Source organism: Pavona decussata, unplaced genomic scaffold, assembly GCF_977016875.1.
Source record: "Pavona decussata unplaced genomic scaffold, jaPavDecu1.1 SCAFFOLD_253, whole genome shotgun sequence".
Taxonomy (NCBI): domain Eukaryota; kingdom Metazoa; phylum Cnidaria; class Anthozoa; order Scleractinia; family Agariciidae; genus Pavona; species Pavona decussata.
Window position 1 is genome coordinate 48,871 of NW_028145656.1, and position 21,485 is coordinate 70,355.

General features: G+C 38.4%; 1 protein-coding gene across 4 annotated transcripts in view; it reads right to left on the bottom strand.

Moving 5' to 3' along the window:
- Positions 1-1,770: 1,770 nt before the first annotated feature.
- LOC146456884 (uncharacterized) overlaps positions 1,771-21,485 on the bottom strand; it is a 36,001-nt gene continuing 16,286 nt past the window's right edge. For 3 of the 4 annotated variants that reach the window (XM_085092502.1, XM_085092499.1, XM_085092501.1), the window contains 17 exons: positions 19,905-20,230; positions 19,281-19,419; positions 18,524-18,849; positions 18,039-18,177; positions 17,321-17,640; positions 15,866-16,004; positions 14,612-14,937; positions 13,629-13,767; positions 12,170-12,504; positions 11,434-11,572; positions 10,324-10,649; positions 8,410-8,548; positions 6,394-6,528; positions 5,900-5,987; positions 4,925-4,972; positions 3,348-3,395; positions 1,771-2,074 (listed from right to left, as the gene is read on the bottom strand). In XM_085092502.1, coding sequence (XP_084948628.1) covers positions 2,038-2,074; positions 3,348-3,395; positions 4,925-4,972; positions 5,900-5,987; positions 6,394-6,528; positions 8,410-8,548; positions 10,324-10,649; positions 11,434-11,572; positions 12,170-12,504; positions 13,629-13,767; positions 14,612-14,937; positions 15,866-16,004; positions 17,321-17,640; positions 18,039-18,177; positions 18,524-18,849; positions 19,281-19,419; positions 19,905-20,230 — 3,149 coding nt within the window. In that variant the 3' untranslated portion in view covers positions 1,771-2,037. Of the gene's footprint in view, positions 2,075-3,347; positions 3,396-3,578; positions 4,758-4,924; positions 4,973-5,899; positions 5,988-6,393; positions 6,529-8,409; positions 8,549-10,323; positions 10,650-11,433; positions 11,573-12,169; positions 12,505-13,628; positions 13,768-14,611; positions 14,938-15,865; positions 16,005-17,320; positions 17,641-18,038; positions 18,178-18,523; positions 18,850-19,280; positions 19,420-19,904; positions 20,231-21,485 lie in introns of those variants that run through there. The other variant, XM_085092500.1, reaches the window with a different exon arrangement.

Sequence of the window (21,485 nt, forward strand, 5' to 3'; positions counted from 1 at the left end):
AAAAGCAGGAATCCGGAATTCCGCCGGAATTTTTCAGCCTGTTTTTTTTTATTGTTATTATTATTGTTATTATTATTATTATTATTATTATTATTATTATTATTATTATTATTATTATTATTCATTTAAGGGATTTTTTATTTTTTTTTTTATACTCCGGATATTTCCGAAAACACACCTCAGATTATCCTAAAGTCTGTTTTTGTTTCATTCAAATTAAGTGATTTTTTTATTCACAGGCTAATGAATTACAGAGAATATCTTTGTGAAAATAGTACCCCTATCCCTTGGACAAACCTGATACAGCGTCGGCTTATTTTCTTCTCCTTTCCATTTTGCAGGACTGATAGTTTTCTCAAGGGAAAATTTTGACCGCTTCTTTGCTCAACCGTGCGTAGCTATTGCCACACAGTGATTGTACGAGAGATCGTTTAATTACGAAAACTGTTAAATGACGTGTCGGACGTAGAGGAATTTATTATTATCTATGTTTTTTGAAAAATCCTTTTTTGGGTGCACTTTGTAGATAAAGATCATTGGCTCGGGTGTACTTTAATGGATGTCACCTGCTCGACTAACAAAACTAAAATGAAAAAAATATAGACTCTGAAAAATTCCGCCGGAATTCCGGATTCCTGGTTTTCCAGCCTACCCTAATTACCATTTCAAATAAATACAAATCCGAAATCGATCCAATGTCAATCAACTGCTATTGATTGATTGTTTTCTTAGATCGATTGCAACTTAGCCTCCCTCGCAATCGCCACGCAATCTTTCCTCCCCAAAGTTGGGAGGAAAGATTGCTTGACAGCCAAAAGAGGGTCTGCGGAGGCTATTTAATTGCAAAAATGACAGAGGCTTAATTTCTGAACTCTTTCCGAATTCTTGTTGCAATCGTTAACTTATGCTTTTAAAAAGACAGCGAGGAAGAAAGGAAATTCTTTAACCGCATAACACATATTCAAAACAGTCGTTACTCGCATATCGGCACAAGTGAGTGTACTTGAGAGAAGTGGAGAGCGTGGATGCACGCGCACTAGCTGCCCTCGCGCGCCTGCATGCTCTGCCCTTTTCACGACATATTATTTCCGCAAGTTAAAACATGTTGATCGGTTCGGATGCATTAGCGGAACATTGAATATTCGATTGAAGTTACAGAAAGTTCTAGGAAACGGAGTTTTTTCCCCCGAATTTATAATTACTAGCTGTTGTTCGGGGATTTTAAGAGAATGCAGCTGAAAACGACATATTTGTTCAGTCAGTTTCCAGTATTATCAAATTTTAAGCTGACATTTTACCGAAGAAAATCAACATTTCATTTACATGTCGGACATAACAATGAGAAGTTCGAACGCTGGTCACTCGCGACGTGAATTGATTGTAATTGTTCATTGAATAATCGTTACTTTTGCATAGTATTTTAGCCTTTCTTTGCTGTTTTTTACTATAATTTTAGTCGATTTGAACGATTTTCTGAGGTTTTGGAGAAACCCGATATCCAACATAATAGATCAAGGTTTCATTGCACAGCTTTCCTGGTCTTGAGGCTACCTAAGGTTGGTACTAGCCTGCGTTGCAGTCGTTTCCGTTTCCAAAAAATTGTAGGAGAGAGGAGCAGGGACGCGGGAGGAAAGGAATCCTTCCTCACCTCTCCCCCCCCCCCCCCCCTCCTCCTCTCCCCGGTCCAACTTTTTGCTTCCTTTTTGCCTAATGCCCTAGCGCGTCTTTCTTGCTTGCCCCGCTTGGCTCAAAGAAAACGGAAAAGACTGCTATATATTTCTAGATTTTAATTTTATTATCTATTGATTATTAGATTATTGTTTTATTATTACAGTTCAATTGTAAAATCTACATAACTCAGCCGTGAGGCTGCGAAGTGATTTAATTATGTCTAGGTGGGTACAAACCACAGCCTAAATAGGGTTGAACAATTGTTTAAGCAAAGCTACTGTTTTCTATTGTTACTTTAGTATTATCGCATTTAAATGAGACATTCATGGCACGATGACAGGCAGAATAAATGCTCTTCATCTCTGCCTAATTATCTTGAGAATCTTTGCACAGAAGCTCCACCCTGTCAATGGAAAAAAGAATTGGCGCTTTTACACCATCTTTTTACGCTAATCTGTAATAATTTCAGATAGATGTCGAAGAAAAGGTTGAATTTTTTTTGTTGTTGAGATTTTTATTTTAAATAAATGAATATTTCACAGTCTAACACTGTGCAACATTACTTCAGACACACATCTCACATGAAAAAGAAAAAAAAACATTTTCCCGAGCAGGAATCGAACCCACGTCCCCCTGGATGCTAGACGGGCGTGATAACCACTACACCATCAAGGCGACCACGCTTGCAACATAGCCAGTTTTTAAAGTGAGTAGCACTGTATAATCTGCAGGTCATTCTCACTCTTCTCGTCTATTTTTAAAATCTCTCCGCCTCTTTATCTAAATGAATTCTGAGGGATGAAATGTGAGGAGTGACCAACATCTTTTCAGGGAGAGAGGGATAGCATTTCAAATCCCTTTGTACTAAGAAAATAAGTTTTTCAAGGACTCTTCAAATTAAGTTATGTTGATCTGTTGAGAATGCAGCACATTTTTTTTATATATTTTTTAATACATCAATAACATTTAGGGTGGTAACAACTGGATTCTACACATGTAAAGGAGAAGTATTACGCAAATCTGCTGTCATTTTAAAACCCAAATATGTTAGTCTGTCAGCAGAAACAACAAAATAATTGTCAAGTTTGTTATGAATTATCACCCCAGTGCAATAAAACTGTTGATTGGTGCCTCTGGCCAGAGACAGAGTAGGTCGGGATGGAATGAAACTTGAAAAATGCTAGGCTAATGTAAAGCTCTCGCATTTTGTTTCCAAAATGCACTAGAACAGATCGGATCACAAGTTGTTCCTTTCAAGAATTGAGTTGATTTCTTTCTCTCGTCATTCTAGAATTATTTGGCAGCTGATTGAAGGTCTTTTTTCATCATTTTTAACAAAAGATATGAAAAAAACCATGATACTCCACCTTTAAGTTATTTTAGAATTCTTAACTTTCTGTTATTCCAAATAGACAACATCGGGGAGCGTTTGGCCCTATAGTCGGGGGCGCACAGGAAATTAAAAAGCAAAAAGAGGCGATATTTTTTTCTCTCGTTATGTTTCCCGAATTGATAACACTAAGACATAATTTCCACATCGTCAGCAGTTTCAAATTAAAAACAGTTCAAATGTTAAAGCACCCCTTAGATTAAAAAGTGAAAGATCGCGACATTTAGTAGTAGAAGGCGTTTACATTTTGTTGCAGAACACGCAAAAGAGAAAGTTACTCATTTACCGGTCAATGAGAGTATTTTCCATCCCATCGGGTAATTCATTGTCTTGCCTGAAAAGCAAACAAGAGAAAATTCAATTCCATGTCATAGCATTGGATTGTATATCAACGACGTTCTTTCCAATTACGGCAACTTTCTACCTTTCTCAAATGACTCAAAACGATAACATCCAAAAGTCTGCATCAAAGGTTTCGAGAAAACTTGAAGACCTTACAAATTTTAGTGTTGACCTCTTTCATTTTTTGTTTGTTTTACCTGCGCATTTTTCAACTCTTAAAAGAGTTTCAGGCTTTCTCTTTCTTATTTTAAACCTCGCCTGTTAGTATTAGTTTGAAGTATCAGTAAAAAAGGGTCATTTATAGGAAAATTTGTTTATTGACCAGACCGAAAACATAACATCACATTTTCTTCACATATTGCACTCATCGACATTCCAATCTTTGCAGTATGCAGGATATTTGTCACATGAATCTCCAATCAAGAACACAAGATATTGGGACAAATCTTACAACGTATGCTATTAGGGACGGTGCCTAATAATAAATAAATATTCTTGTGTAGTTTATGACTATGCGGGGAAAGCAATCTTAGCAAGGGCTATTGAAATCTAAAAAGAAAATTGCCACGCATTTTGTAGAAATAATTAAGCAACAATTATTTTAAAAAGAGTAAAATACAAAGCACCGTGTGGCGCACTGTAACCACTAGAATCCGAGTATCTCAAGATGCGCAGAACGTAAAAAGAAAAGTAGGCACCGTCCTTAACTGCGAATTTACCTAACTATAGTCCAACGCATTCTACTCCCAACCACCATCCCTTCCGCTTCACCCCCTCCCCCAATACAATTTTGAAGTACACAAGACCTTTTTTCTTACATGGGATCAACATTGCATAGGAGTGGGGGCTGGAGAACGGATATTTTTTACGTGCTTAGCACCGTTTTCCTTCAGCTTCACGTGCTTACGAAGACATCAATTTCTGCCAACCATTTTGTCCTTGATTGTAGTATAATGGCCTTAGCTTTCAGAAGCTCAGCAATCTCGTACCCATAGTCCTCAGGCTCTTTGTTCAGCGGTTAGTTGCCAGGAGAGACTCTGGGAAACTGGAATTTTATTTCAATTTTTTGATTGGTCGCCTCCTAACGGCTTACATTATTTTTTATCGCAGAAATACTACGGTAATAAAATTTCCAGTTCCCCAGAGTCTCTCCTGGCGACTAACCTCTGGCCAATGAGCCTGAGGGCTCTGGGTACGAGATTGGCAGCTCAGCGGTAGAGCATCCAAAACTAATAAGATCGATTATAGGTTCAAATCCTTTAGGGAGAACTAGAATTTCGTTTTTTTTTTTTTTTTTTTCAACTATACCTGTGTCACTGACTGATAAAAATACATCTATCATTCATTCACGAGGCTGAAGATATAAAATAAAATTTCTTTCAAATATCCATGCTTAGTTAGCTTCTTCCCCACATGTATAGATGAAATAATGAACTCATCAAATGAACCATAAAGAACAGTTGATCAAACAAAATATTTCAATTGCTATAAAGCGGCACGTGATAATGAAATATAACTAACCTCCGATACGTGACTGTCTTCATGTTCGCAGCCTTTTTTGCTCTTATCCTATAAGAATACAGGCAATCGTTTAACTAAAACTTCATCTAACATACTTCATCTTCACTGTCTTTGCTTAAATTTGTCATTAATCCTTATTAATACCAGCTTCAAGAGCATAAATTTCCTTCTGCGATTACCTTTCTCTCTTTCAGTTTTGACGTGTCTCTAACCAAAAACGTCAAATTTATAACCAGTTGTTAAACTCTTACCAATAATGTCAGTAGTTCTTAAATATTACTGTAAAAATAGTGATCATATTACATTTTTTTTCAATGTTGTTGTTACGCTCCACTATTAATTTTCAAAGTAAGTTTTAAAGAAAAAGGCTTAAAGAAACATTATTTGGTCAACGATTCTTTACAATACTGGAGCATTAAATAAGCAAAATCATTGTACTAAGGAGAAGACATAACATACATTATCAAAAGCTGAATCATTTTATAGTGCATTTGCAGGGATTAGATTGGCTTAGCGGCCATGGTAAATCAGTCATTAAACAATGCCCGAGAAATAGTGCATGACCATTAAATTGTCTTCTGGTTGTTCTTGCAGAACGAAATCAGCAAGATCAAGCGATATTTCTTGATTGTTTTTAATTGAACCATTATTCTACTCACGCTTGTTGGATATGAGATGATTGTCGCCAACTCCGCCGAACGCGCGCTCATGGAATAATTGATAATTAGCCCGCTTCCTAACTCTAGCTGCTAAAGAAGGTGTAACGGAGTGCAAGGAAAGCAACTGAACGTAGCCAATGTTATTAACATCCGTTTTGGATCAAAGGCATCTTACCACTTCGCTACAATGAAAACCTTTTTTAAAGAACACCCTTTTAGCTAAGTTAAGAAAACCTCCATAATCTGAAGTTCTGCAGTCAGCCTGAACTTAACTTGACAAGATGGAAAACTACACCTTGCGCACTCTCAGTCTCACCTTCGCCAGTAGAAGAATCCAGCCAACAGGAGAGCGGCTACCACAATGCACACCAACACGGGCCCGATCACAACTGATATGTTGAAACCTTTTGAGGCAAGTAAATATACAAGTCTTTTAGAGGGCATCTTAAGGGTGCGCCGAGAAAAAGAATGTGCGACGCCACGGCCTTACGGTTTCTCCATCGGGTTGATGTTGAGTATTTTCATGTGGACTTATGCGTTTCCTAAACTGATACGACAAGCGGAGTATGAAGAGTCCCAGGGAAACAAAAATAGTAAAAGAAAATTTGATGCTAAAAAAAAATTGAAAAAATTGATGCTAAAAGCAGAAATCTGAAACTTTGAAAAAGGCATAGACTAAAGTATTCTTTAAGCGAGCACTTTTGGTACTAACTTTTAGTGTCATTTGCGGCAAGAATTTATTATAGTAGGGAACGGAAGACCGGAGATGACATAAATAACGTTTAAGAATGTTCAATATTTCTCTGTTACCTTTCCCCTCGGTCTTTTCAATTTGACGCTCTTCCGGTTTGAAATCAACTGTTGTAGACACTTTTTCACTGAATGTGGCTTTCGTTGTCGTCATATGCATTTCAGGCGGTCTTGTAGATGGGACAACAGTGGGAGCTTTGAAAAATAAAAAGGAAGTTTAAATAATTGTGGAGATAAGCAGAGCTCGGAAGAATTAATTTTCCTTGTTTAAACACACCTGCAGAACAAAAAGTACTCAGATTTTATCGTCTAAAAGGGGAGTACAGAGTTTTAATAATACGAAAGCACCCGAGGTATTTAACAGACTTCCGAAGTTTAGCAATGATCACGCGAACATTGCCGAGGATCGCACGAAGTTTACCAATCATATCCCGAACAGGTTAGAAGATTACCGACTTCTGGGAGAAATGTCTCAGGTCTTTAGCGTAAAGGGTATTCTTCAAAATCCAAGACATCAAAAATTAGGGAAAAAGTCACTTAAAATCTCTACATGGCATGTACTTCTGTGACAGGAGAACATGACCTACAGTTGCTTCAGTTTGTATTTCTGTTTGTGTTGGAGAGCACAGCTGTTATTCTACCGTACTCTTTTCAAGAGGAACTCAGTGGTTAACCTTTAATGGTAAGTTTGCTTAAATTTAAACTTCAATAGGTAAATGATTTTTTTTTCGTCATCTGTCAATGCCGAGTCGCATTAATGAGACCTTGCTATCAACCGATAAATAAAGAGGTTGTGTAGTGTAGTCTAGGTTGGCCTGAATGGGCCAGACTACAATGTATCAAGGTAATGGAAGGCCGATAGCCTCAGAGTATCTATATGCCTTTCCCGTTTATTTACGAATAATGGCCCTGATCAAAAGCACGTCTAATCCGTTGCTAAGCCGAGACAAATGCCTATGGTATGATTATATTGATCATATTACTGATGCAAGCACCCAAAGGGGGTATTCCTTATCTTAATTACTTCATCCACGAGAGCCAAGACCACTCGAATCAATTAATTTCTAACAAAGGCAGGAAAAGGCAGAAAATTCTATTTGCAGGCAAATATTTTATTTATAGTCCTTTTACAAGTCAAGTTCCTATCAAGTTTTAATCATCATCATGTTTAGGCAGTGGTGAATGAAGTCTATTGGTTCCACTTCACTGATGTTTGTCAACAAGTGAAACTCTTTGAATCAGCGTCTGGAAGCAACTTGAGGGTAATCTTCAACTTGCATTCTATACTACATCACCAGGATTAATTTCGTGTTGTGTCCGTGTTCCGCTTAACAATCGTTTTTAACATCTTTCAATAGTGCTGTTTCTGATGCACAGCTGCAAACTGCAATAGGGTCGAGGTATTCATAACATCACTTGGAGATATTCACTTTTCGTTACCGGTACCTTTACTTCAAAAGAAGTTTAAAAGCTAACAAAACCTACAAGGTTTACTTGATTTAATTTGAAATGAACGTGCTTTGCGTTCAAACTTTTCCCACGAGCAATCTTTTTTTCGTCAGAATGCTATTTCCAAGTTTGGTGCCTCAGTCAAACCCATTCCCCTGTTTAAAGGAAACCTCCACTCTCGAAACATGTTAACCTTACATTATTGAAAATACAATTTTCTTTGAAATTTCATTGGAAATCATGGAAATAATATTTCAGTGTCGGAAAAAACATAATTTGATTATTGGCTATTTTCGCTTTTAAATTTCCCGCGCGCCGCCATCTTGGATTTCATGACGTAATAAGGTTGCTCAATTGTTTTACACAAAAGAACTTCTGCTGAATAACAACAGCGGCAACCATTACACGTCATCAAATTCAAAATGGCTGCCCCCAGGAAATTTAAAAGCGAAAGTTGTCGATAAATCATATCTAATTTTTAACACACTTGAATGTCATTTCTACGTTTTAGACAATTATTTAGAATTTAGACACTATTTCCAACGCTTAACCGTCAATTTGTTGTAAGAGTGGAGGTTCCCTTTAAGGAGCAGTTTTCAGACTGATGAGAAATGACTTGGAAATTACCTGCACAACCGTAGATCTCGACCCTCATTGATATGCGGTTATGCCATTCCACTGGCAATATCCGTACAAATCGTGCTGTGAAAGCCGGTCTCAGCACATTGGACACAACGGTCTCACTGTCTTTATTTCCATCAAATACCTAAACATGATAAAGTCAATTAATGAATCAGTAAGCATTCCACTTGTTTCTTTTTTGAAGAATATAAAGTACCAGGTCTGTTTTAAATACATAAGGAATTGGTGATTCATGCCAAAAATCTACAAGATCTAGTTTCTTACTTAGCTTGTGGGGTTCCATTTTTTCAGCTGTAATAGATGCGGTCAAATACGTAAGAACAACAACAACAACAAAAAAAAAAAAAGAAAAAGAAGAAGAAGAAGATGAGCTGTAGGCGAGTTTGTCGTACAAAGTTCTCTCTTCTTCTTGGAAAGACGTAATGTAAAATGTAACTTTTCTATAATTTATTTTATACAGTAGACATTTCTCGAGTAAGCTCCGCGAAGGCTGACCCGAGAGTTTTTGTAAATTGTCAAAAACATTAGGCAAATTTGTAAATTATTGGACACGGTCATGAATTTTAAAACAACCGCTTAACTCAAGAAATGAACTAAATTATTCTTAACTAGTATAAACAACACAAGCGAATAGTGTTTTCGCGTGTTCTAATTGGTTAACCCGAAGGTGATTAGCAAAGTACTATTCACCTCGGAGCACCCCAAGATAAACAAAATGGGTTCCCGTTTCGCTTTCGCTTCACTTCGTTTTGGTCCTCTACTCATTCATCTTGTGTGTTATTGCGTCGACGAAGGAGACGCTTCCTAATCGAGTCGTCCCAATACTGTCCATCATGCCCAGCGCGCGTGTTCCTTAGCGCAAAAAATCGAGAAAATATGTCGGTGCAAAATCGCACCGTCACAATAGTATAATGAATATGACAGTACATCATGCCCAGCGCGTTTCGTAGTCAGTGCCTCCCGCTGTAAATGTTCCTAAGCGCGAGTTATCGAGAAAAGAGGTTGTGTATAGGATAGGATTGTACATCGGATGGAATTGATATAACAATAGATATTAATAATGTTTTGAAAAAACACACACACACACACAAGCGCGCGCGCGTTTCGGGTATATAACCCTTGCTCAGTGTGGAGAAAACCGCTTTTTGTACTAAGAATCTACCTCCTTGCACATGCATGTTACTAAGCGCGAGAAATCGAGAAAAGGTTGTATACCGGATATGATTGATATAAAAATAAATATCAAAAAGCGCCAAAATGGTTTAAAAAAACACAGGCGTTTCTTCAATGTGGTCATGTCATGCATCTCCGAGGAACGTTTCTTTCACCGTTCATTATAAAAACGTCACGATAGCATCTTAACGTCCCGCGTGCGTTTCATCCCGTTCCTCGTGGTGGCTATGAAAAGTACAAAACGAAAAGTACAAGACAAGGTAAGATCCTTTTCTTTCTGAAATATTTCGTAGATTAATCCTAAGCCTTATCTTTTCTAAATATAGTAACCATCAACGGCAAGTTGGCAACATGCAGCTTGTGCAGTATGATAATAAAAATGGCCTGTTGTAACATCCAATGGTCTTTGAAGTTGTATGTCCAAGAGGAAAACAAACCTGCCAACAAGAGAAGGCTGTCTGTCCTAAGTCAACGCACTATAATCTTCGATTACTACTAGTATACTAAAACAATTAATCACTTCAGTGTCGGTGAAAGTGGTGGATATTTACATAAACTGATACCCACCACTATTCACCTCCACTTCGGTGAATAATAGTTAATTATTCTTTCAATGATTATTGTCGGACTTATCACCTAAAGTTTCAAGTTTGGTTAATTAAAGTAATGCCCCTCAGGGTAAACCTATGGAGAATACAGCACGCAAAGGATAATGAAAAAAATTACCATTGGAGAACTGTTTGCCGTCATCTTCGTAAAATTAAAGGTCACTCCATCATGACTGTACTGCAGCCTGTACCTGGAAACCCACTGGTCACTCCCGCTTTTCCCCTGAGTCGCTACACGAGTTACTCTGGTCAAGCTACCAAGATCCACCTGAAGCCATTGGTTGAAGTCATTGTTAAGAGCTGACCAACCTCCTTGCTTGCTGCCATGCTCTTTTAAGTGCAGTCTCGCCAGTGTTGCAGCATTGTCTTCATCCAGTTTTGAAGAAGCACTGATTTGAGAATCTAGGATTTCTTTATTCTCCATACCAAGTGCTTTTGTGCATCCTGTTAAATTTGTAGAAAAAAAAAGAAGGGTAGAGAGAAGTCAGTTAAGTTTATCAAGTTGTTTTACTTGTAGCTGTTGTTACTCTTGATGTTGCTGGTGGTGGTGGTGGTAGTGGTAGTGTTGAAGTACGAGGAGGGTACCTTACATTTGCTACACTTTATTCGTATTTCCTGCTATAGGCCGGTCACAAAACGGTTGTGAATTTTCAATACAAAATATGTTAAACACGTTCCCCAAACGGTTGAGACCTGCCTGATAGATAATGGTGCTTTACAAATCTGTGGGAAAATTGCTTAGCTAGTGTCGGTGTTGTATTTCTAGGGAGACCGAAAAAAGCCTGACAGAACATGCAGTACAGGATTATAACGATTGCAACGAAAGAAACGGCATTTGTGATGATGCAATAAAGACTAAATATTGAAGTGATTTTCCTATCTGCCTATGCATGCATCCATCTATGCATCATCCATCTGTCCGTACCCTCGTTCGTTCGTTGTATCATTTGTTTATTTGTCAGTATTTCTTTATTTTTTATGAGGAAGAGGGCATTGAAAAAAAAAAACCCTTCAATTTCTTTTATTTAAAATAGGTGACCGTTTGATACAAATTTGTAATCTAACTATCTAATTACATGAAGCTTTTACGAAAACAGAATTGTATGATTAAGGAGGGGCAATAATTGCCAAGATTTTGCGAATTCGAATTGACCTAAAAAAAATCACTTTTTGGCTACTTTGTCAGCTACTTTCTTTTTCGCGATTGTTCAAAATGATTTGAAATTACCTGGACAACCATAGAGCTCTACTCTCATTGATATGTGATTCTGCCATCGTACTGGCATCAGTCGGATAAACCGCGTCGTGATTGGAGGCTTCAGTCTGCCGAACACAACAGTGTCACTGTCCTGGTTTCCATCAAACACCTTTCGATACGAAGAAAACGTTGGTCAGTTACAGTTATTTCTTCCAGTATTACTCGATAATTATCTATTTTTAACATAGTAAAAGACACACAAGCATTTATATGTAACATAGTCATATCTTCGCACCAAAACGTACCTGTATAGACAAACTGAAGGAATACTCAACAACCATTTTTTTTTTTCAAATCACGCCAGGCAATATTCTTAGGTGTACTTGTTTCCTATCCGATTCTGTGTATGGTTGGTTAACCCTTTAAGCCCTAACAGTGATCAGCACCAAATTTCTCCTTGTGATATCAATCCTTATTCATCCCCTGAGGTCATGAGAATTAAGGATACGTATAATCACCCAAGGTAAATTTCCTGAATATTTTAATAACTTTTCCTCAGTACTTTTATCAGAAAAGTGTGGGGACAAGATAGGAGAATTTGGTCTTTGACATTAGAGGTTAAGAGGCACCGGATTAGCAGACGATCATATCTTACCCAGGTTCGGCGTTTTAGTTCAGGAATACAAGGGAAATCTTGTATCTCCGTGCATTCATCGCTGGTATTCTATTATCAAAGCAGAAGGCGAAACTATTAACTAAAAAGTACCTTCGGAAAGCTGGCTCCGTGTTCCATGTAAACATCGAACATTATCCCATCATCGCTGTACAGTAACTTGTACTTGGTTACCCATTCATTAAAATCATTCCTCCCTTGAGTCGCCACACGTGTTATGGTAGTGTAAATGCCAAGATCCACCTGAATCCATTGGTTAAGATCATTTCTAAGAGCTGACCAGCCTCCACCTTTGCTACCATCTGCCTTTAGATTTAGCCTTGCCAGCCTTGAGGAGCTTTCAGCTTCTCGAATTGTAGACGCACTGATTTGAGAGTCGGCGATGCTTTCACTTTCCATGCCAAGTGGTGCTACGCAATCTGCAAACACTGAATAAGAAAATGAACCTTAACGTTTGGTCAATGTGGAGATTCACACAGAAGTCAGAATTACTTTTTAGTTGTGTTGTTTGTTATGCTGCAAAAGACTACGAAGATAAAATCCGTCCGCGTCACCGTTCCACAACGGTGAGAGAAACTCCAGCATTCCGTACAATGGTAACACGCTTTATTAAACATAAGAGGAACGCAGAAAAAACGAAGAAACTGTTCCTAAACGAAGCGGTCAAAACTAAAGTAAATACAAGCAAACAAAACCTTACAAAGTGAAGTAACGCTAAATTGATAGCTCGACGAAACAATGACACTTACATTCAGGGTGAACTGTAGAAAACACTGGACTAGACCGAGTGCCCTTCGAGCGTTGAAGAGGCAAACGAAACTAGATGACTTACTGCTTACGCGCTGAAGAGGTAAGCAAAAATTCTTATTTAAACCTGCCAAAACTTGTGAACGAAATACTAATAGGTTATACTTTATTACGTAACAAACATATTCTTCACGCACCAAAAACTGAGAACTACATTCCTATACAAAATAATTAAAATAACCCTAATGACTAGGCGTTTAGTTTTTTTACAGGTAATGATCATTTAATAAGAATATGTGAATCGCAAGGGTTCCAAATCCCGGATAGTTCCAAATTGAATTAATAAGCAACGAAAGACCCTGAGGAGACGATAAACGTTTCAAGTTTTTTTACTGAGTGAACTGCACCGCAACAGTGAAAAAATTGAAGAATATGGACATAAGACTTGCCTGACATACACCTGATCTGACCCGAAGTGGCATCGCATGGCATAAAATAAGCTGGTATCATTAACAATTATTCCACGAGGGCGCGTTGGATATTAAACGGTAGATAGCCAACGAGGGTTGGCTACAATCCTCTTATATCCAATAAGCGTGAGTGCAACAATTGTTTTATGAAAAACAATCAAGAACTTATGCTAGATCTTGACGATTTTCCTTTAAACGAACAACCAGAAGACAATTTGATTGTCGCTATTTCTTGGGCATGGTATAATGGCTCATATACAATAGCCGCTAAGCCAATCAAATCCCTGGAATTGCATAATACAATGATCCAGTTTTTTTAACAACATGAAATATACCTGGACACCCGTAGATCTCTATCCTCATGGATATGTGTTTGTGCCACTCTACCGGCGACAGCCGCACAAAGCGTGCTTTGATTGGATGGTTCACCTTGTTTATCACAATGGTATCGCTGTCATCATTTCCATCAAACACCTAAACGCATGAGGCAAGACAGCAGAAGACACCTTTGAGGATGCAGCTCTTTGAAAGTAGACAGAATGCATTCATGAGATCGGTGTTCAAACAAGATGACTTAATTCTTATCTTAGCTTTGACCAAGACTAATAACAATTTGGACAGGAGATGAAGGCACCAGAGGAAGCTGTTCAAAAAATATTATATTATTTCTTTCTGTTTCATAATATTTCGCTTACTTTTCTTTTAACCTCCCTAAGGCTCGTTGTGTTGGTGCACTTTAAGCAATTAGTTCTTATTAGGTTTTTTAAACGGTTCATGGTAGTGTTCTCAATGACTTGAAACAAATTATTTTCTTGTTCCTTTTTAGACGAGAGTTTACTTTGTGGGTCAGATATTTAAGTATTTTCTTTCTTTGGTATTTACTTTTAAGCTATCCTCCGATTTAGTATTCTGTAATATTCATTTTACGCAACTTGGGATTCCTTCCCTAAAACATTAAGAACTTAGTTTTATCATGCAACCGTAATACTATGCGTTAACGTAATTAATCGATTATTTTAATTAGTTCTACCGTACGATCCTTGTTTTCAGTTCACGAGTATCATCGATCTATTATTTGTTGGTTCGAAGTGAATGACCTCCTTGGAACTTTCCCCTTGACCCGTCTCGCTAGTCTGGATTAAGTTGCTCTAGTTAAATTAGCGGAAAGAACAGTAAGAGAGAGCGTGAGAATGTCAAGGAAACGAAGCAGTGAAAGACTTCAGAATTCTGTCACCACCCGCTTTCACTGGTTGTTCTTAGATCTTGAATTAAAATTGATGTTAAAATCGTTTAAAAGAAACCCTTTTTTAAGAAATACCTTTGCAGAACTATTTCCCCTCATCTTGTAGAACTTGAAGGCACCTCCAGCGTAGCTGTATTGTAGCCTGTATTTGGTGACCCACTGGTCATATCCGTTCCTTCCTTGGGTCGCCACGCGTGTTACTGTGGTATCACTACCAAGATCCACCTGAAGCCATTGATTAAAGTCATTTCGAAGAGCTGACCATCCACCACTCTTGTGCCCATCAGCTTTTATACGCAACCTTCCTTGTGGTGCGTCATGATCGTCATCCGACTGTGATGAGGCGCTTATCTGAGCATCAGAGATTGCTCTGTTTTCCATACCAAGAGGTGAAGTGCAACCTAAATTTGCCGAAAGACGGGAAAAAAATGCCTTAACCCTATCTATACCGCGAAGAAGGGGAAGGGGTGGGGGGCGGACGGTTCTGCTAGACCCCACTTTGAAGCTAATTAATTTCACTCCCCGTCGCTCCCTTTTAGGCCTGTGTGCAAAAAAAAAGGGGCAACTTAAGTCACTGAAGTGATGACAACGGAAATGACTACATACACTGCTCGAATATCTTCTGTCTTATGTCTTTTTGCAAGAGAGGATGAAGTCCTCTCTTGCTTTTTGTCAATCACTTTTAGCTGACCCTTGACCCTTGTCAATGTTGTAAAGGCCGCCTACCAAGCCTTTGACTTAGTGTGAAAGATGGTAAACGAGTAGTCAAAGGTCATGCGCTTTTGATAGAGATTAAAGGAAGGGTAAAAAGCGTTGTGCAATGCTTGTTTTACTTGAGCAGGTGGTATAGTTCACGCGTACAAAAGGAATAACTTAATTCACGTTAAAGGACAATCAAAGGTTATTTTGCTATTAAGACATATCAAAGGAAGTCAAAGGCGTTTGTTTCTCCCACGTTTGTCTCAGGTCATCAAAGCGGTTTACAATTGAGTGTCGACTAAAAGTACTTTCGCGTTTCCTTTGGTTTTGCATTACTACGCTCTGTAATTGTTAACAAAACTCGTGCCACTTTCTCAACCAATAGGAATCCAAACCAAAACCAATCGTGTTTTCGCCGCACATATTTTCCCGCGCTTAGTGCCGGTAACATGTATTTACTTCGAATTCTGATTGGCTCGTTGTGTTGTTTACATCTGTTGCAAATGTTCTGGTTTCACGACACTCAATTGGAAACCCCTCTATCTTCCAAGTTTTCTCTCTTGAAGCAGAACGGCATTGCCTTATCATCATCATTACCAATGGCAAGAACTTAAATAAGGGAGACAATACCTGAACAGCCATACAACTCAATCCTCATCGATATGGATCTGTGCCACGCCACTGGCAATATCCGAATGTAGCGTGCTGTGATTGGAGGTGTAATTTTGTTGTAAGCTACAGAGTCACTGTCTTTATTTCCAGGAAAAACCTACAGTGACCAAAAAAGGTGTTAATAAGGAACTTTAAACTTTGACAAACTTAACTGGGAATTTTTTTTTTTTTTATACATTGACCAAGCGCAGCCTTCACACCTAATATTAGAGATTATAAATTTGACCAGAAGAATTGACCTTCCTTGCCATAAGATTCTCCGTAATTCAGTGATCAGAAGTTTTATGGAATATTCCTCTTCTTCGGGGACTCATATATTTTTCTGAGACTTTCGTCACCCTCGAGGAAAACCCAATAATACTATTTCCTTCCTCGATATCTAATTACTAAACACTAAAAGTGTAGCCTTTTCATACTCAAATTATTCATTGGGTGTCAGATCAACTCAACTCACGGAACTCCGAGGTTCGTTGTTACCGATGAATGTCAGAATATACTTAAGCTTAAAGGACCCTAGTCAGCCTCCGCCATTTTCGATGCCATCGAAATTATTGATATTGCATGGTGAAGTGAAATATTATTGCTTTACTGTAAGTTGTGTTCCTGAAAGTATGTTTCATTATCTTTAGTAGTTTCACAGTGATTTCGTTCATTTCGACATGCTCCGAATAAAATATGATAGCCAAACTCTCGCATATAAACAAAAACAAAGGTGTGGCTGACCCTTTAAGAAGGACGGTGCCTACTAATACAGAAGTATTTTTGCGCAGTTTATTACGATTATGCGGGAAAAGCAGATCTTAGCAAGAGCTATTGCAATCCAAAAAGAAAACAGGGGGAACACCACATTTTTTTGGAGATAATTAAGCAAAAATAATTCCAAAAACCAGTAAAGTACAAAGCATTGTATTGCATTTTTTTTTTCTAAATTGAAGCTTAATCATCTTAAAATGCGCGGTTACCCTTAATTTTCTTTTCGGATTCTAATGTGACTCTTGCTAAGATCTGATTTTCCTGCGTAGTTATAAACCGCACAAAAATATCTCTGTTTTAGCATATACCGCCATGAAGAAATCCGACTTTTTTGGAGCATTCCGAAATGCGCAGAACGGATGCGCACTGAAGCAAAATGAGGCACCGTCCTTAACAGTTAATAGGGCCACGTCCTTTTTCAATATAGCACTAGCTATGGCCGCCAGAAATTCTTCCCACTGTAGAATTGGATTCCGCAAATTAGCAGCTATCTGGTTATCCCTGCCTTAACTTAGTACGTGGCTCGGGTGCTTTTACTGAAAAAAAAAATTTTTTTACTGGAATAAAAATAAATTTTGTAATCAATTATTTGCCATTTGGTGACATAAACTTATGTTATTACACTGAATACCCATTGTGATAAGAACGGCATATCTTTACCTTGGGTGACGTGCCATGTGTCTCTTTATACAACTGAAAGATCGCGCCATCATCACTGTACTGCAACCTGTATTCAACAACCCATTGATACTTCTTATATTTTCCCTGCGTAGCTATCTTTGTCACTGTAGTGTACCTGTCAAGGTCGACCTGAAGCCACTGGTTTAAGTCATTGGTTTTAGATGTCCAGCCCCCTTTCCACCTTTCCTTGAAATGCAACCTGGCGTATCTTGCAGCATCGTTATAACTATACTGCGAGGATGCGCTTATCTGGGAATCAGGGATGGACCAACTATCCATGCCAAGAGGTATAATGCAACCTGCATTTGTTTCAGGAGGAGAATGTGCAACAACTTAGGCCTAGATTAATGAATAAACTACCTCTAGGTATGTTTAAAGTTCTAATGGCAAAAAGAGTCATGACTTCATATTTACTCCTTTTACTCCATAAACCTTCAAGCTCGATGCCTTAAATGGTACAGACACTTTTTTTTTGTAAGAAGCTAAAATAATTTCCAGCTTTCTCTTGATAAGGTATTCCCAAAAAGTGAGGGGCACTAAACTCAATTGACAGAAATCTCTCCTTAAAGCACGGGCGATTTTTGTAGAGCTAGACCTCTCCTTTTGCTACGCTAGATGGAGGCTTATTGCATGGCAAAAACACATCACCATTATCTTTATTATTAAAAGTGCTCTGCTTTGCAAACAAAATTTATACCTTTACACCCATAGATCTCCACCCTCATTGAGATACGATTGTGCCACTGTGTCGGCAATAGCCGTATGAAGCGTGTTGTGATTGGTGGAATAAGTTTGTTGTTCACAACATTCTCACTGTCCTGGTTTCCATCAAATTCCTAACAATTACGAAAGGAAAGAGTTAAGAATTAACTGAAGAGTACTCATGCAATTTGAAGAGGAAGTGTTTCAATTGCTCAACAACAGCAACCAACCAGAAAGCACGCATGGAAAGTACTATGCAGTTCGATTACCCTATTTACATGAGTGATCGATGGAGATAATTGTGTGAATTGTTGCTTTTCACTCTTCCACTGAATTAGAAAAGGCAGCGGCGCTATCTGATTAAAAACATAAAAGCTCTCTCAATAGCCTAGACCTGAACTTCATCTTCTGTTGGGTTGCTGTCATCCTCGAGTGGGCAGAGGCAACTATAGAAAAACGTAGACAGTTCTTTCCGCGTACCTTCGTTGACTTCTCTCCTGACTGTACGTACATGTGGAAGCTGATCCCATCATCGCTGTACTGTAGGTTATACCTCGTTACCCACTCGTTTTTAGAGTTCCTTCCCTGAGTCGCAACACTTGTCATTCTGGTGTAACTACCAACATCTACCTCAAGCCATTGATTGTCATCATTTGTGAGAGCTGACCATCCTCCACTCTTGCTGCCATCTGCCCTAAAATGCAACCTGGCTTGTGCTGCAGAATGGCCCCCATCCAGTTGTGAAGACGCGCTTATCTGAGAGTCAACGATTCCTCCCGACGCCATTCCAAGGGGTTTTGTACAACCTTATTTTGATAAAGCAAAAAGTGACTTCGTTAGAGTAAAGGAGGACCTGGTCATTTCATCCACACCTCACAAGGTAACATTCCTTATCAACATGCGCGATTCCGACCCCCACGAATAAGCTCTGTCGTGCTGATGAGGCCATAAAAGGCCAAAAGGGCTGCTTAATTAGGTCTCACCAATTAGATTGGTAGATCCTGCTCTGACCACTATCTGGAGTTGTTTCTCGGAGACTCCGAGTTCAACTCCCGGGCCGCCTCCTGCCAACTGGGGTTCTTAAATACGTTTTTTTTTATTTTTTATTTTTTCTGTTTGATATATTTGTTTTTGTCCGGTTTGTGTCATAATACCTAAAAAACAACGCAAGAGGAGACGATAATAAAGAATATTATTAATTATTAGATAAATTTTGCGTTTAGTCTACTTTGAATACCTGGACAGCCGTATATTTCCATCCTCATTGATATATGATTGTGCCATTGCACGGGCAGTACCCGAATAAGCCTTGTTGTCACCGGTGGGGTTAGTGAATTGTATACAACAGTATCATTGTCGTGATTCCCATAAAAAACCTAAAAATAAAAGAAATTAAAAAGAAGCAAGAAGAGAAAAAAAAGGAAACAAAAAAAGTTTTAAAACTCTATCAAACTAGTCAATTGTCAAACGCCTCATTCCTCTTCTGTGTGAAATGGAGGATATTTATTATGAGATTGCGAGCGTTACCCGACCTAAATGAATTTCTAGTGCACCGAGAACTTATTCTTTTGTGATTACCCGGGAACAATCTGGATGAGGGAATTTCCACAACAGATCTGATTAATTCTTTGGAGAAACCTGTTAAATCTGTTTAAGATTAACCATTCACAAGCCATATTGAACTGTGATTTCCGTCAAAAAAGTTTGGTATCATGTTCTATATAGCTAAAGAATTGGGTTATGTTGGCGAAATCGTTATATGTTACCACCCATGTAAAAAGTTACTAAACGAAACTTTAATTGTAGTTTTGGTATGCCATTGGTCGAATGGTGAATAACTGACAACTTGCATGCAGCGTACCTTTGCCGAGTTACCATTCGAGACCTCGAAAAAGTGAAACGTGTATCCATCTTCACTGTACTGTAGCCTGTACTTGGTTACCCACTGGTCATGTCCATATCTTCCTTGAGTCGCTACACGTATCACAGTGGTGTAAGTACCGAAGTCCACTTGAAGCCATTGACTAAGATCATTTTTGAGTGCTACCCAGCCTCCTTGATTGTTCTTATCTGCTTTAGAATACAGCCTAGCCTGTGCCGCTGAATAGCGGTTTCCCAACTGTGAAGAAGACGTTATCTGGGCATCTGAGATTGCTCGATTCTCCATTCCAAGGGGTGCAACGCAGCCTTAATTTAGATAATACCAATATATAAATAAACCTGTTATATATAATGGTAACTGAATTTAGTAGAGTGCAGTTTGGCCTGAAATCATACCCGTAATTCCAAAATCGCGCACGAGTCTGATTTTAAACAACAAGTTTGATTCCAGACCAAAATTGCACGACACGAAGTTCAATTACCACTTTATTACACACATTTTGAAATCACATAGTTTTTATTTCGTCAATATCAATATTTATTCATCCACTTTCACATTTCACAGTTTTCATGGCCTAAGAAAAGGATACGATCTAGCGCAAAAAATAGTACGATTCGTTACTTAATACTGATATATACAAACATTTCTGCAATCCGATTGGTTGGGAGCGTCTTAATTTATCCTATATGTAGTGCAGAAATGTGAAATTGAGTGCAGAAAGTTGAAATTAGTGCAACAAAGGTGAAAGTAAAATTATTGACAGGTATGCAAATTTGTAAATCGACTGTCCCGAAACAAAATTTCGAACAGGTTTGAAGAGAGTAACAGACAGCGTTTTTAATTCGAAATTTAAAGGAAAATGCACAGTACTATAGGGCTACCAGCAAATATTGAAAACTATGAACCGGAGGCACTCAACAAAGTTCCCGAGGATTTCCACGCAAAAGTGCGTAAAGAAGACGGGAAAGACTACACGAGCATGGCAGTCCGCACGGCAATTGAACGTTACCTAAGAGGGCAAGGTTACAAATACTCCACAATTAGAAACAGAGAGTCAAAAGGTTCGAAGCAAGTTCTTTCAACAAGGTAAAGCTCGGTTACTGCGACTACAAGGTAAGCTAAAGTCAAGCGACGGAACAAGTCTCGGAAGTCTGACAAACACTTAATTGATTGAGCTGTGGAAAAGCAAAAGACTTTGAAGCACAAGTCTTAGTACAAACGGTTCGGTGGCTCCTGGCTCAATATTTTGGCCCTTAGCATCATGTTGAAGATTTTCATGTCGGATTTGACAAAAACAAACGTTGAATTCATTGACAATCAGACTTAAACACGCCAGTCTGGACTGTCCTCCAAGCCCCGGCTCCTAAGATCCAGTCGGTTCGAAAACATGCCGAGGACAGTTATTGACTTCAGACTTCTTTTAACATTGACTTAAAATTTTGCTTTGTGATTTGAAAACTTGCTCTTTTTAGAGTGATGGTATTTTTAGCATGTTTTCCGTTCGTATGAACATGTATGTCAATCAAGCTGGTCATTTTTGAAACTAATCAAAGACATGTA